This window comes from Cephus cinctus, unplaced genomic scaffold (assembly GCF_000341935.2).
Source record: "Cephus cinctus unplaced genomic scaffold, Ccin1 Ccin1_scaffold0330, whole genome shotgun sequence".
Taxonomy (NCBI): Eukaryota; Metazoa; Arthropoda; class Insecta; order Hymenoptera; family Cephidae; genus Cephus; species Cephus cinctus.
Genome location: NW_014333027.1, coordinates 3,810,617 through 3,824,243, shown reverse-complemented (window position 1 = coordinate 3,824,243; position 13,627 = coordinate 3,810,617). Strand labels below are relative to the sequence as shown.

General features: G+C 38.7%; 2 protein-coding genes and 1 long non-coding RNA gene across 3 annotated transcripts; all 3 read right to left on the bottom strand.

Moving 5' to 3' along the window:
• Window positions 1-1,792: 1,792 nt before the first annotated feature.
• Window positions 1,793-6,730, bottom strand: LOC112494196. The gene is made up of 3 exons (XR_003059390.1): window positions 6,061-6,730; window positions 3,227-3,366; window positions 1,793-3,089 (listed from the first exon to the last, which is right to left on the bottom strand). It is a non-coding gene; the product is annotated as an uncharacterized LOC112494196 (long non-coding RNA).
• Window positions 6,731-8,215: 1,485 nt separating this feature from the next.
• Window positions 8,216-9,401, bottom strand: LOC112494195. The gene is made up of 2 exons (XM_025083884.1): window positions 9,365-9,401; window positions 8,216-9,226 (listed from the first exon to the last, which is right to left on the bottom strand). Exon 2 carries the CDS (start codon window positions 8,955-8,957, stop codon window positions 8,532-8,534), a length of 426 nt encoding a protein of 141 aa, XP_024939652.1. The 5' UTR covers window positions 8,958-9,226; window positions 9,365-9,401; the 3' UTR covers window positions 8,216-8,531.
• LOC107266569 lies at window positions 8,978-11,340 on the bottom strand. Its single transcript, XM_025083854.1, has 3 exons — window positions 10,947-11,340; window positions 9,538-10,868; window positions 8,978-9,448 (listed from the first exon to the last, which is right to left on the bottom strand). The coding sequence occupies exons 1-3, from the start codon at window positions 11,338-11,340 to the stop codon at window positions 8,978-8,980; spliced, it is 2,196 nt and encodes a 731-aa protein (XP_024939622.1).
• Between the last annotated feature and the right edge of the window lie 2,287 nt (window positions 11,341-13,627).

Here is a 13,627-nt window from a genome sequence, read left to right as displayed (position 1 = left end):
AAAAATTCGAGATCTAGTAGTTCCGAAAGGAAATTTATATTTCTAATTAAGGCACGAGAGAGAGCATCCTTCGGCATTAAAAAAAAACCCCATCGAACCCCTGTAGGATCACTCTACGGGGAGTTAAACCCCCTTGAAGTGAAAACACTTAAATGGCCATAACTTCCGAACGCGCCGGCTAATCTGGTCCAGTTTCTGCATGATATCATCTTTAATGATACTGCAGATTCTCACAAAATTATCGTTCTCGGACATGATCCCGTGACGGAGATCTTGAGATTTCGCAAGCGCACCCGAAGCTTCCCCGCCATTTTTCATTAGGAAAGCGATGAAATAGAAGTTTCATTTTTATCCACGTTGTTGAATCTTTAATGACACTGCAGGTTCTCACAAAATTATTGTTCTCGGAGATGATCCCGTGACAGAGATCTCGAGATTTCGCAAGCGCACCCGAAGCTTCCCCACCATTTTTCATTAGGAAAGCGATGAAATAGAAGTTTCATATTTATCCACGTTGTAGCTGAGATTTCAACGATTAAAACGCGCTTTTAAACATCCAAATACGAGTACGCTAAGGGGTTTAATTATCCGTTTGAAAAAACGCCTAAATTTTGCGAGTTTCGCTCGAGGCGCTCGAGGAACAAATGCTTGACGCGCGTGGTAGGGTAATAGACCCCCGAGCGCCTCGAGCGAAACTCGCAAAATTTAGGCATTTCTTCAAATGGATAATTAAACCCCTTAGCGTACTCGTATTTGGATGTTTAAAAGCGCGTTTTAATCGTTGAAATCTCAGCTACAACGTGGATAAATATGAAACTTCTATTTCATCGCTTTCCTAATGAAAAATGGTGGGGAAGCTTCGGGTGCGCTTGCGAAATCTCGAGATCTCTGTCACGGGATCATCTCCGAGAACAATAATTTTGTGAGAACCTGCAGTGTCATTAAAGATCCTACAGGGGTTCAAAGGGTTTTTTTTTTAATGCCGAAGGATGCTCTCTCTCGTGCCCTAATTAGAAATATAAATTTCCTTTCGGAACTACTAGATCTCGAATTTTTTAAAAAGTTCCAAAATGCACTTTTTTACTCCAACCCCTGCCATTCGGTCATTTTGTATCCGATCGGGACAAAACCTTTACTATTCGAACGGGAAGGAAATTTCCTAAAAAATATGTTTTTGGTTTTTCGAAATCTGTCATACTTTCACAGATATGTAAAAAAATGCAAGTGTTGCACTTCAATTGGACATTACTGTATATTTACGAGTAGCCATTTATATACGAGCAAAAATGGTTGACAAAATACATTGCAAGATACTTTGTAGTATCATCAATCTGTTTCCATCTGTTATATATAGTACTAACGTAAAGATAATGACGCGTAATGCCATAAATAAACTAGCGCAGAATTCAAACTAGTACTTTCTAAGTTCTGCAAACTAGTGCCACCCTCAAACAATTCATGGAAAACTAGATCATTTGAAAGATAGAACCCCGAGTTTCTCCCATAGATGACGCCTAGCTACTATAGCTTCTACTAGCGTGCCATGTATTCAGCATTCGTGCGCTACTTTTTCAGTTAGTAAAACTTGGATTTTTTCTACGCAGGTTTTTATCGTAAATAATACCTTAGTGTGATAAAACACATCCTAATATATGACACGTTATGTAATATAAGATAGATATTTACTGTAATCAGTTTACAAGTGGAATAGTTTTTTTTAAATATATTTTATTTTAAAATATAAATATCGGTGAGAACATGTAAACTACATTAACTCTAAACCTACCAACAACGGGTCATTTGGATCTTTTAAAGTGAAAAATACATTTATAAAAAATTATCGGTAGATTTAGTGTTAATGTGACCAACGCAAATATGTCGAATTTACTATATTTGCAATTCATGAACTTTATGATGATAGTAATAAATGGACATTATACTTTTAAAAATATACAAACGATATTACCTATTATTATGGATCAGTCCTAATTCTAAGTCGAATATAACAAAAATAAATAAAACTACATACTTCTATCCACCCTTCACACATACATATTGCATACTATTAAAATATTGTAACCGCTATAATATCTAATATAATGACATAATGATTGCATCTGAATCGATTATAATACAAACGCCAGTTTTGCGTAGAATGCGACAAAACGTGGCAACCCATGCGGTGAATACGGCTTCTCATATTGCAGGATAAACATCCAGGGGTCAGTTGGAGTTATCCGCACACCGCTGATTTGGGTCCTGATTTCAAATGTTTGGTCCCGAAAAGATATACGAAAGAATGGACTCCGTTTTTAGGTCCTCGTCCCTATTTGCTAATTTGAAAATTCAATAAAAGAAAAGATATACTAATAAAATCTTAGGAATAAGACCATCTGACATAGTATCAGACATACATTTGTTCATGAAAAACTGTCCGTCCGTCTCGGTCAGGTGATAATCGGCGAAATGGACGAAAGCGTTATCGTGACGGAGTACGCCGGGACTACGATGTTGGCAGATGGGAATGCCGGTACAGAGAGCGCCTAGTTATGTTATCATGGGTTTACAAACTCGCTATTCAAGTAAAATGTGTTTCTCTACAGTTTCAAATGCATATAAAGAAATAACAGGTTACACCTACATATAATTGAACGACAAATTAATATCACACGATATGGCTTACAAAATTGTGTAACTTCATGTAATATGTAAAAGAATTTAAAAAAAGCAGAAATTAATTTCTTTGTGACAAATCATTCTTTAATATGCATAAAACAATATGACTACGTCTAATTGGGACAATTTCCAAGTTCAAGAGCATTACTTCTGTTTCTGAAGTACTTCACTGATTTCAAGAATGAGCTACAGATCGAATTATACAATATTAATTTGACATGTAATGAAAGATATAAGAATGAGCAGAATCCAGAGATTTCTACCGAAATAATTGTCAGAAATACGAAGATTTCGGAAATTATTTTGTGATACCCATAATCGAGTAACTGGTTTTGTCTTATATTACTATAATTTATTTTCTGCCTTCGGAAGATGCTGCGCAACCTGGATGATCTTGCGAAACAGTTCTACAACTGCAAAACAAGTGAATAAAGCGTAGTAATAGAGAAGTGAGTTCGTTTGTATTTGGAACTTTCGGTAACTCGTGCTGCAGTCGAATACAATGGCTGCGCAAAGTTTCTTCAGAGCTAAACAAGTTTATTTAACTTACTTTACCTACCCCCATCGTCTCGGCCCCTCTTGCCCCTCGTCTCCTTGGTAACTTTAGCCTTGCAGCCACCTCCTTCTATCTCCAGCAAGCCCAGGCACTCCAGAGGTCGAGGTGACCGAGGCTGCGCAGCACCCATCTACCTGCAATAACGGCAAGTTTTCAGAAAGTTTTCGACAGATTAACGACTATTGGAATTGTTCAAGTTATGGGAAGGTTGATGGTGGACACTGCTAGTGGCTATAGTAGAATAGAAGAGGCTTGGTGGCCGGAGGGGAACTTGAGAGTGAGATCCCGCCTGGGAGTTGAATATCCCACGAATTATCTCAACGAAAAAACAGGTGGGGAGGGGAGAGAGAGAGAGGGGAGGGGAAAGAGAGGGGAGGGGAGAGAGAGAGAGAAGAGAACATCGAGAGAAGAGAGCCAACAAAGGGAAAAAACACTATGATGAAGTGCAGTCAATATCCAAGATTGGATCTGATCTTCAAAAAAATTGAACAGCATTGTCCTCTTTCATAGATTGACAACACTGTTAGGTATACCTAGGTAAAATAAACCAGTTACGTTCAAAATAGGTACAACAAAGGTTAGGTTACGTACATGTTGGAGATTAAAAAATTTCTCACAGGATATTTGAAAAATCTACAAGTCGGGGAATACTCATCTAAAACAGGCTTGAGTCCTTTCGTTTTTCTCATTGTTGATCGGAGCCAGAAAATAAACGGTGAATGGTATGAATAGCGCGCACGTGCCTATTCCTGCACGATTGAGTGTTTGCGGTGGGCGAATTGCGTGTGGTCATTACACGCACGCTTACACTTGATAATATGTCCCACCGCGTGGCACAACTGGGATTAAATGGAAGGAGAAAGAGAATGAGAAGAGAGAGAACAAGATGCCCTGTTTAAAAATACCACGGAATGAAATTTGATATCCCTAGCAGAAATTTTCGAGCAATTCCTTAAGTGAATTAAAGTACTACTCAGCCATATTAAAGAAATGGATAAAAATTCATCATGCAGACCACATGAGCATAAATGGCCATTGCATTTCGAAAGAAAGCATAACGCAGATGTCTACGGAACGAAGGAACTGTCGTGAAGTCTATATTTTTTATGAATTTGTAAGTCTTTTGCAGAGATGAAATACGAAAAGAAAAGGATTAATCAATTTTAGTTATAGACGATAACGGCTAATATACTGGCAGTGATTTACAACTGTTATTGTTAATTCTGTTGTAAAATGTTTAAAAAAATAAGTTGACATGTGATTTCTCATTTGCGTTATCAAGATTCCTTAACCGTTTTCTAGTCGCATGTAGCCTAAAGACCGCGCACTACATATTTTTACACTAAAAAGTAATGTTAATTACGTATATACTACAAACTGATATTAATTAACTAAATACCTACCCCGTACTACCCTATGACCACAGACTACATTCCCTTCGATTCCTCCGATGCTCTCGACTACGAGCAACTAGATGATGGTTAAACACTAATTTCAATCGACATTGTAAAAACGATAAAGATAAGACGACATCAATGAATCTAAGTTATCTAACTAGCATCCATCTAATTTATAATATAAATAAATTCCATTTCTTTATATCCAATTGTAACTTATGGTAATTTATACATAGAACAATGATTAAAGAGCTCTTAATTTATAAACATGATTATTGTCAAGGTTATATATTCAATCTATTGATTTTCACAAATTGAAAGAAAATATAGGTTTATGAGGTTAGGAAAAAATCTTCACACTCTCATACATTTATCCAAACATTGAAAAAACAGTTGATAATCGAATTGGTGCACAAGATTCTTAGTTAAACTCAGAAACTTACCTACTTGTTAGATTGTACGTGTAGGATATTAATGCGCATTTTCTTAGTAGCTACTTCTTGTAATCTCGATAGCGTAGACACAAACTTGCAACGGCTAGTCTTTGCTTGAATATTTGCTTTCACGTTATCTATTCTGAATTTAGCAAGACTAGCTATATTAGATACTTTAATAAGTATTTTAAATTTCTAATTTCAACTTAAAGACTAATTTCAATAATTTACACTGATTGACGGCGCAAGCATTCTACTCTCGTGGAAATACTGTGTCTTAACGACCTTGAGAAGCTAGTTGATCATACGAAATCAAAAAGCAATGAATACTCTAAAATTTACAGCCACGGTTAGGTACTCTTGTTTGAATCTACTTCTACTTGGTAAACTAAAATTAGATTCTGTGTTGAAATACAATGAAACAATGTATTAAATTGAAACTATGGATAAGATACAAGTAGATACATAATGTGAAGCGAAATGTAAAATGAGGAAGGTTAAGGTACAAATTACAAAGTTCAAGAAGAAAAAAAATATTGCAGACTTGAGAAGACCGCTCGGGTGACGTTCAAGCCGATGCTCAAAAAATTCTGTTCCTTTGTCCAGCTGCACTTGGTCTTCTCTCTTGCGTGGGAGGACCTTTCTGGACCGTTGACCAATTAGCCAGTTGCATCGTTTTTGGGCATGGTCTGATTGGCCAAAGGGCCTGCTAGATGGTGCGCGCGTCTCAATACATTTTCAAATCTGGCAACGGTTTCAACATACCGCCCGCCTTGAAAGAATATCTTTCAATGCACTTATAAATATAAAATGTAAATTAAAATAAGAAATTACAACTACATCACATAATAAATTCATACATTTAGTTAAGATTGCTAACGTATATAAGTAAATTAAAGCTAATTCATTACACACAAATGATTATATTAATGTTCAATACATTTTACCTAATTAAGGTTCACTAAATGTATGTTAAATGACACCGTAAAACACTCACGTTTATTGTTGCTGGGCTGAAGAATTATCCATGGTGCTGCTTGAATCGTCCTTATAATCAATTGGCAATATGCAAATTTTTTATACTGGCCTCTTGATTTCTCCATTTGTTACTTGAATTGATACGACCCTGGTCATACCATCCTTACCAGGATGCAACTGTGTGATTCGACCAAGTGCCCACCGTAGAGGTGGAACGTTGTTTTCTTTTATCATAACCAGCATCCCTGGTTTAATCATGCGTGTGTTACGATCACCCTTTTTCCTTGGCATGCATTGCAGTTGTGAGAGATACTCTTGCGTCCTTCTCTCTCAAAAGTGCTGGTACATTTGTTGTACGTGCCGATACCTGTTTAATCGATTTTCGTTCACATCACGCAGATCTTCTTGTACAGGTGCTATTAAAGAGTCTCCGATTAGGAAGTGTCCGGGAGTGAGAGGAGTAAGGTCGTTGGGATCGTTGGATAAAGGGGTAAGAGGCCTGGCATTTAAACATGCTTCAATTTGAGTAAGTATTGTGTAAAATTCTTCGTAAGTAAGACGCGTCTCCCCGACTACTCGCTTTAAATGGTATTTTGCCGATTTTACAGCACCTTCCCATAGACCGCCAAAGTTCGGTGCGCTCGGAGGTATAAAATGCCAATTGATTGACAAATTTGACAAAAAATTTGCAATCCCGGTTTGAAATTCATCTTCATTTAGCAGGTTACGCAGTTCAATCATTTCATTGTTTGCTCCGACGAAATTTGTTGCGTTATCTGAGTAGAGGTTCTTACAAAGCCCGCATCGAGCAATAAACCGTTTTAAACAATTTAAAAACGTCTCTGTCGATAGGTCGACTGCAAGCTCGATGTGTACAGCCTTTGTAACCATACACACAAAGATGCATACGTACGCCTTTAATGCGGTGCGAAACCGTCCCTTCTCCTTAATCAAAAACGGTCCTGCGTAATCAACTCCGCAGTTATAAAATGGGCGTGCAGGTGTGACTCGTACCGATGGTAAGTCTCCCATTGGATAATTCATTAACACTGGCTGTACATGGAAACATGTGACGCATTTAAGTAAGATCCTTTTGACAATGTTTTTACCCGTTAATGGCCAGTATGTTCGACGAAGAGATGAAAGTACAGTGTGACACTCTGCGTGTAATAGTCGTTCATGTTCATTTTCTATTAATGCTCGCGTGAACTTATGTTTTGACGCAAGCACGATTGGGTGTTTTTGTGCGTACGGAATCGGCGCGTTAACCAGCCGCCCGCCTACTCGTAGAATGCGAGTGTCATCCAGAAATGGGTTTAACTGCGTTAACATCCTGGTTCTTTGGTGCTGTTCGATTGACTTGCCCCTTTGCAATAGGTGAATTTCCTTTCCAAATGATTGAGCTTGCGAGAATTTTATAACTCTCATTCTCGCTTGCTCAAGCTCTGCTGCGCGCAAGTGCCGAGGTTTTGATACAAATTTTAAATCGTTCCTTCCATTTTTCCGTTCATTTATTCTCACCTTGCAATTATTGATAAAACGCAATATTTGAGCTGTTGCTCGAACAATTAAATGATACGTTGATATTTTTGGGTAAAATTCTTTATCCGTGGGTTCATTGTAATCGTCTTCAGTTCGTTCGTTATCAATCTGCTTTGCGCTGAAGGTGTGTAAAACCTTTCGCTCTTCTGGAACGTCAATTATGTCCTCTACAATTGAAATTGGCCACTGATTTCCTTCTAGGGATAGCCACGACGGTCCTGACCACCACAAGTCAGAGTCACGCAACTCAGCGGTGCTCACGCCGCGTGAAATAAGGTCTGCAGGATTTTGAGCTGATTCGACGTGGTTCAAATTTTCGTTTGTCAAATCCTGAATCTCCGCTGTACGATTAGTGACAAACGTTTTCCATTTCGTTGACGTGGCTTTAATCCAAGCTAAAACAACCATCGAATCACTCCAATAATACCATTGCTCCTTTTTCACATTGCAAGCGACAGATACTTTATCTGAAAGTTGAGCTAATAACACCGCACCTAATAATTCGAGTCGCGGTATTGACGTTGCCTTTAACGGCGCGACTCGTGATTTTGCGCATAATAATTGTATTTTTCGAGTGCCCTCTGCGTTGATTGAACACACATAAATACATGCCCCATAAGCATGCTCTGACGCATCGCAAAATCCGTGAAATTCGAGTTTACTAAACTCTGCCGATGATACGTGCCTCGGTATCACTATTTCATCGATATTCAGTATATCTTGATAGATTTCATTCCAACTTGTGTGTCCATTTTGAGGGACTGATTCATCCCAATCTAATTTTAACGATCATAATTTTTGCATCATTATTTTGGCTTGAATAAGAGCCGGGCCTACAAGTCCGAGTGGGTCGAAAATTTGCGCGATAATCGAAAGAATCGTTCTTTTAGTTATCTTTCGTGATTCGGTCACTTTCACGCGGTATTTTAACGTATCATTTTTCGGGTTTCACACTAATCCTAACGTTTTTGGATCTTTTTCTCCATGAATAGGTACGTCCTCGTGCTCCTTTTGATTGCCGTCTTGAATAATTCGCAGATCGTTCGATGCCCATTTTCTTAATTCCAAACCCGCGGAATCTAATATTGACGTCCATTCAGCCTTTAATTGACAGGCTGCTTCAAATGTCTGAGCGCCTGATAGCAGATCGTCAACGTAAAAATCGTGCAAAATTCCTTTGCTCGCTTCTGGATATCTTTCCTTATTTTGTAATCCGAGTTCGTGCAGGCATCTTGTTGCCAAAAATGGTGCTGATGCTGTTCCATACGTAATCGTATTTAATTCGTATATCTTTACCGGTGAGTTCCTATCAGTGCGCCATAAAATTCTCTGCATTGCTCTTTGCTCCTTTATTATTTTATACCCTCTGAACATCTTAGCTACGTCGCCAGATATCACGTACCGATGGATTCGAAACCGTACCGAAATAGAAAAAAGTTCGTCTTGGACGGGAATCCCGATATGCTGTGCTTCGTTAAGTGAGATGCCTGTAGTTGTTGTTGCTGAGCCATCAAAAAAACTCGTACTGGTGTAGTAGTGCTTTCTCCATTTATAATTGAATGGTGAGGCAGATAATAATGTGGTATACTATCATCACACAGTTCCGGCGGTACCTCAGTCATGTCTCCAAGCCTCTCGTACTCCTGCATAAAACCCACGTACTGTTTCTTTAATTCAGGGTACTTATCAAGCCTTTTTTCAATAGACAATAGACGCTTGTATGCCATTTCTCTTGAAAGTCCAAGCAGCGAAAGTTCTGTCTCCTTGAACGGAATGCTTACCACAAACCTTCCCGTTTCGTCGCGCGTTATAGTTTCTCTAAAATGTTGTTCAGCTGGATCTTTCTCTAAGAGTTGTTCCTTTGACTTAGAGAAAGAATGATCAATCACCCAAAATTTTTCAAGTTGTGCATTTAGGTCGCTATTTGTAATTAAGTTGCATATAACTTTGTTGCCTTTTGGTTGTGCAGGTAACTGCACGTTGCCACCAACGATCCATCCGAGTAAAGTTTTCTGAAAATACGGTTCGCTTCCTTTAACTTGATTTGTCCAACGCATAATAGTTCGTAGAACAATGCTGTTCCAAGCAGCATATCAATGGGTTGAATCTGATCGAATGCTGGATCGGCCAATTCAATTCCTTTCGGCACATCGATGCGCGATGATGCGATTCTTTGCGTAGGTAGCTCGTCGCTTATTTTCTTAAGTACCAGGCATGTAATAGTTGTAGTAAAATCAGTAACGCGTGAGCTAATCTTTACTGTCGTTTGAAACGGTACGTTTTGACTTCCCTGCTCTATACCCGATAAAGTTATACCTACTTCTTTGCACGATAAACCCAACCGCTGACAGAGTTCAGTAGTAATATGCGGTTGCGATCCTTGATCTAGAAGTACGCGACACTCGTGCTTGTTACCGAATTTATCAAATATATAGATGCGCGCAGTTGCTAATAACACGTATGATTCGCGGTTCTGAGCGGAGTGAACACTGAAGTTCTTTTGAGCCCCTGCGCTCGTATTAATCTGTTCAATTTGTTGCGGAGTTGCGGGTGACTCAGCTGGCTTCTCAAGGTGGAGCAGTGAGTTATGTTTGCGTCGACACTTTTTGCAAGGGCCAAACGTACACTGCATGTTTTGATGAGTGCTCGATAAACAATTATAACACAGTTTATGCTCGCGCACCCTTTGTATCCGCATTGATGCAGGAAGTTTTTTGAACTCCTCGCACGCGTAAATGGCGTGCTCTCCCTTGCATAACACACAGCTCTTGCTGCTGGTCGAAAAGGCTTTCATTTGTTTCGTGCCGCTGCTTTGCGGCTTATTTCCTTTGTTCGAGGTGTTCGCAGGTGTCGAGTTCTTTCCCGTTTTATACAAATATTTGCAATGCCTTTCTAAAAAGATTTTAAACTCGCTTAATGTAACGCGTTCAGTTTTAGTTGCTATCTCCTTTTCCCACTCTCTTTTCATATCGGCATTTAATTTTGACCAAAGTAAATACATAATCAAAGTGTTCCATGACTCAACGGGTTCTTCCAACGTACTCAAGCATTTTAAATGATTGTATACCGTATCTATCAATAATCTAAGTTCACTCTGAGAATTATTCTTGACTGCCGGTGCTTCGAAAAGTCCTCTGACGTGGTGAGTTAATAGTTCGTTCTCGTCTTCATAACGTGACTTTAACGTTTCCCATGCTGCTGCATAGTTATCCGCTGTTAACGTAAAGGCTGCGATCGCGCGTTTTGCTTCTCCGGTAACCGATTGATTTAAGCAATGAAGCTTTTCTATAATTGAAAAACCTTTGTTTTTGTCAACCATAGATATGAACGAGTTGCGAAACGATATCCAATTTTCGTAAGTACCATTAAATGTAGGTACTTCTAGTTTCTTCACGTTCATACTCTGTCCAACTGAATCGTCCGCTCGTTGAGTATTTTGATTATTTGCGTTGTCGGCTGATGCGCGTGACGCCGTTCCATTCGCGCGTTCAATAATTCCTCGCGCTTTCGCGATCGCGCTATAATAGTTCGACTCGAATGTGGCTCTATCTTTTTCTTGCTCACCTAGCGCGTCTTCATCGTCGGCGACCGCTAATTCAATGATCGATTGCGCCGTCTCGTATTTATCATAAAGCAACTCCGCCTTTTGTAACCGCACTCTTATATTACTAACGTTAACGGGTTCTTGATTTAAAAGAGTCGCGAATCGCGTAAGTTGACCTTTGATAGTCGTTCGTTCATGTTTTGCCTTCTCCATCTTATCTTACTCAAATTGAAAGCATGAATAATACGTAATACAAGGAAGGGAAGGAAATGTCAGAGACTCACCGTGGTCGTTCGTACGAAGCGTTATATCCAAAACGCTGCCCGCCGTGCCAATCACTGGAGGGTGTTCAATCCTGATTTTTGAGCCAATCATGCGTACAGTGTCCAGCCTGTAGTCCCCACTAGCTGAGTTCTTGATATTTGGCTTCACACACAAGTTCTATTTGCTATTAAACGCACTCGTTTAATAGTCACACGTTCACAGTTCAAACACAACTTGCACTGCAAATATTTGCACACACAAGTTCAAGTTCCGATGTTCACAACACAAGTACAAAGTACACAATTATCTACAGTTCAATGGTATTTGCACACTCGCAATATCACAATACACACTTAGTTATGCAATAGTCCACTCAATGTTCAAAGTTCAATTTAATTACAACGCAATCCGTAAGAACGGCGTTGTAATCACGTTCAATATTCACCTTTCGTCACTCGCGTTCACGAATCCGACTCGAAGGACCAATGTTTGAATCTACTTCTACTTGGTAAAATAAAATTAGATTCTGTGTTGAAATACAATGAAACAATGTATTAAATTGAAACTATGGATAAGATACAAGTAGATACATAATGTGAAGCGAAATGTAAAATGAGGAAGGTTAAGGTACAAATTACAAAGTTCAAGAAGAAAAAAAATATTGCAGACTTGAGAAGACCGCTCGGGTGACGCTCAAGCTGATGCTCAAAAAATTCTGTTCCTTTGTCCAGCTGCACTTGGTCTTCTCTCTTGCGTGGGAGGACCTTTCTGGACCGTTGACCAATTAGCCAGTTGCATCGTTTTTGGGCATGGTCTGATTGGCCAAAGGGCCTGCTAGATGGCGCGCGTGTCTCAATACATTTTCAAATCTGGCAACGGTTTCAACAACTCTGAAGTCTGAGATGCCAAAACATGAAATTGATCGGCATTTAGCAGAGTAAAACACGGAGATGATAAGAAGATACCGTACGTCTTATGCAACATCATTTTACAAAGAAATTATATAGTAAGTCTGCTAACGCTATGAGTATTATTTAAAAAATCCTATACATTCATTAAAAAGACTATTTGCAAAGAATGCACATGAAAGAGATAATACTAACTCAAGTGTATTATATAATAGATAGCAGTAGGTTAGTAGACTATTCAATTTTAAATCGCCTAGTTCCTAAATCAAGAAACTGACATAAAGTAAATTACCAATGACTGACCATGTCCCAGTTACCAAACAAAGCATGTGTGAACGAGAGATGGAAATCTGGTTTCTCATGGGTGGCCAGTGACTGGGACCGAACTTTAGGTGTCAAGCCATTGGGACGTTTATCATAATGGTGTTAAATGAGTAACATTTTACGTAAAAAGGACTCATCTTAAAATAACCTAACTCGCTAGTTCCTTAGCGAAAAAGATTTTTTTTCACCCCTCCGGTTGTTCTCAAAAACTATTTGGAAAATTTCTGAGACATAAACGAGATACTATTTGCAACGAGAGAAATTACTCGACATACCCAATAGAAATTTCCAGCTATATCTATATGTATAATGATAAGTCTCTAGGCAAACTCTGAATTAAGGAAACCAAGCTGCACAGTTTTTCTCACAACTACTGGGCCACTCTGATTCATTGAATTGAATGATTAATTGAAAGCACGATATTTCAAAAGCTTTCGTGATGCATGCAGCACATTTTTCACATTTAGAAAAATTGTTTACATTTTGTTACAGCTACTTATTTTTCGACAGTACTTCTCAAAACCTATAAATTATAATTGGCTGCCGCAGTCCAGCTCGAACCCTTTGACTTGTTTCAAGAGCAAGCTACAACTAATAATATTTCGTGTAATTTTCGAACTATGCGATACTCAGCCAGGCAAGGACGTACTACTTTGCATAAACTTCAGTTATGTAATGAATTGCAACGTACACAACAGCCGCGCGGCTAGTAATGAATAAAGCATTTCGGCAATCATCATGCTCTACAATAAATAAATAATAAGCAATTAAACTTTTTTTTAACTTAGTTTGCGAACTCTGCTGGTGTTTTATGTTGGTACTCCAAGATTGTGTTGCCGTATATTAAAAAGTACCTTCATCTCCGTTTCCGGTCTCTTTTTTTTACGGTTATCCTAGTAGAAATTTAATCGAGGAAATACCCAGTGTCTTTAAAGTTTATCAAGATTCAGTAAATGCGCTTTAAAAGTATAATCAGGGCACTATCATGTGCCATGGAACTTTCT

Coding starts and splice junctions, on each gene's coding strand:
- LOC112494195 (XM_025083884.1), bottom strand. CDS start 8,957: ATGTTCAGAGGGTATAAAATAATAAAGGAGCAAAGAGCAATGCAGAGA.
- LOC107266569 (XM_025083854.1), bottom strand. CDS start 11,340: ATGGAGAAGGCAAAACATGAACGAACGACTATCAAAGGTCAACTTACG. Junction 10,869..10,946: donor AGAAGTACCTACATTTAATG/GTACTTACGAAA, acceptor TTTCAATTATAG/AAAAGCTTCATTGCTTAAAT. Junction 9,449..9,537: donor GTTACCTGCACAACCAAAAG/GCAACAAAGTTA, acceptor TCTTTCTCTAAG/TCAAAGGAACAACTCTTAGA.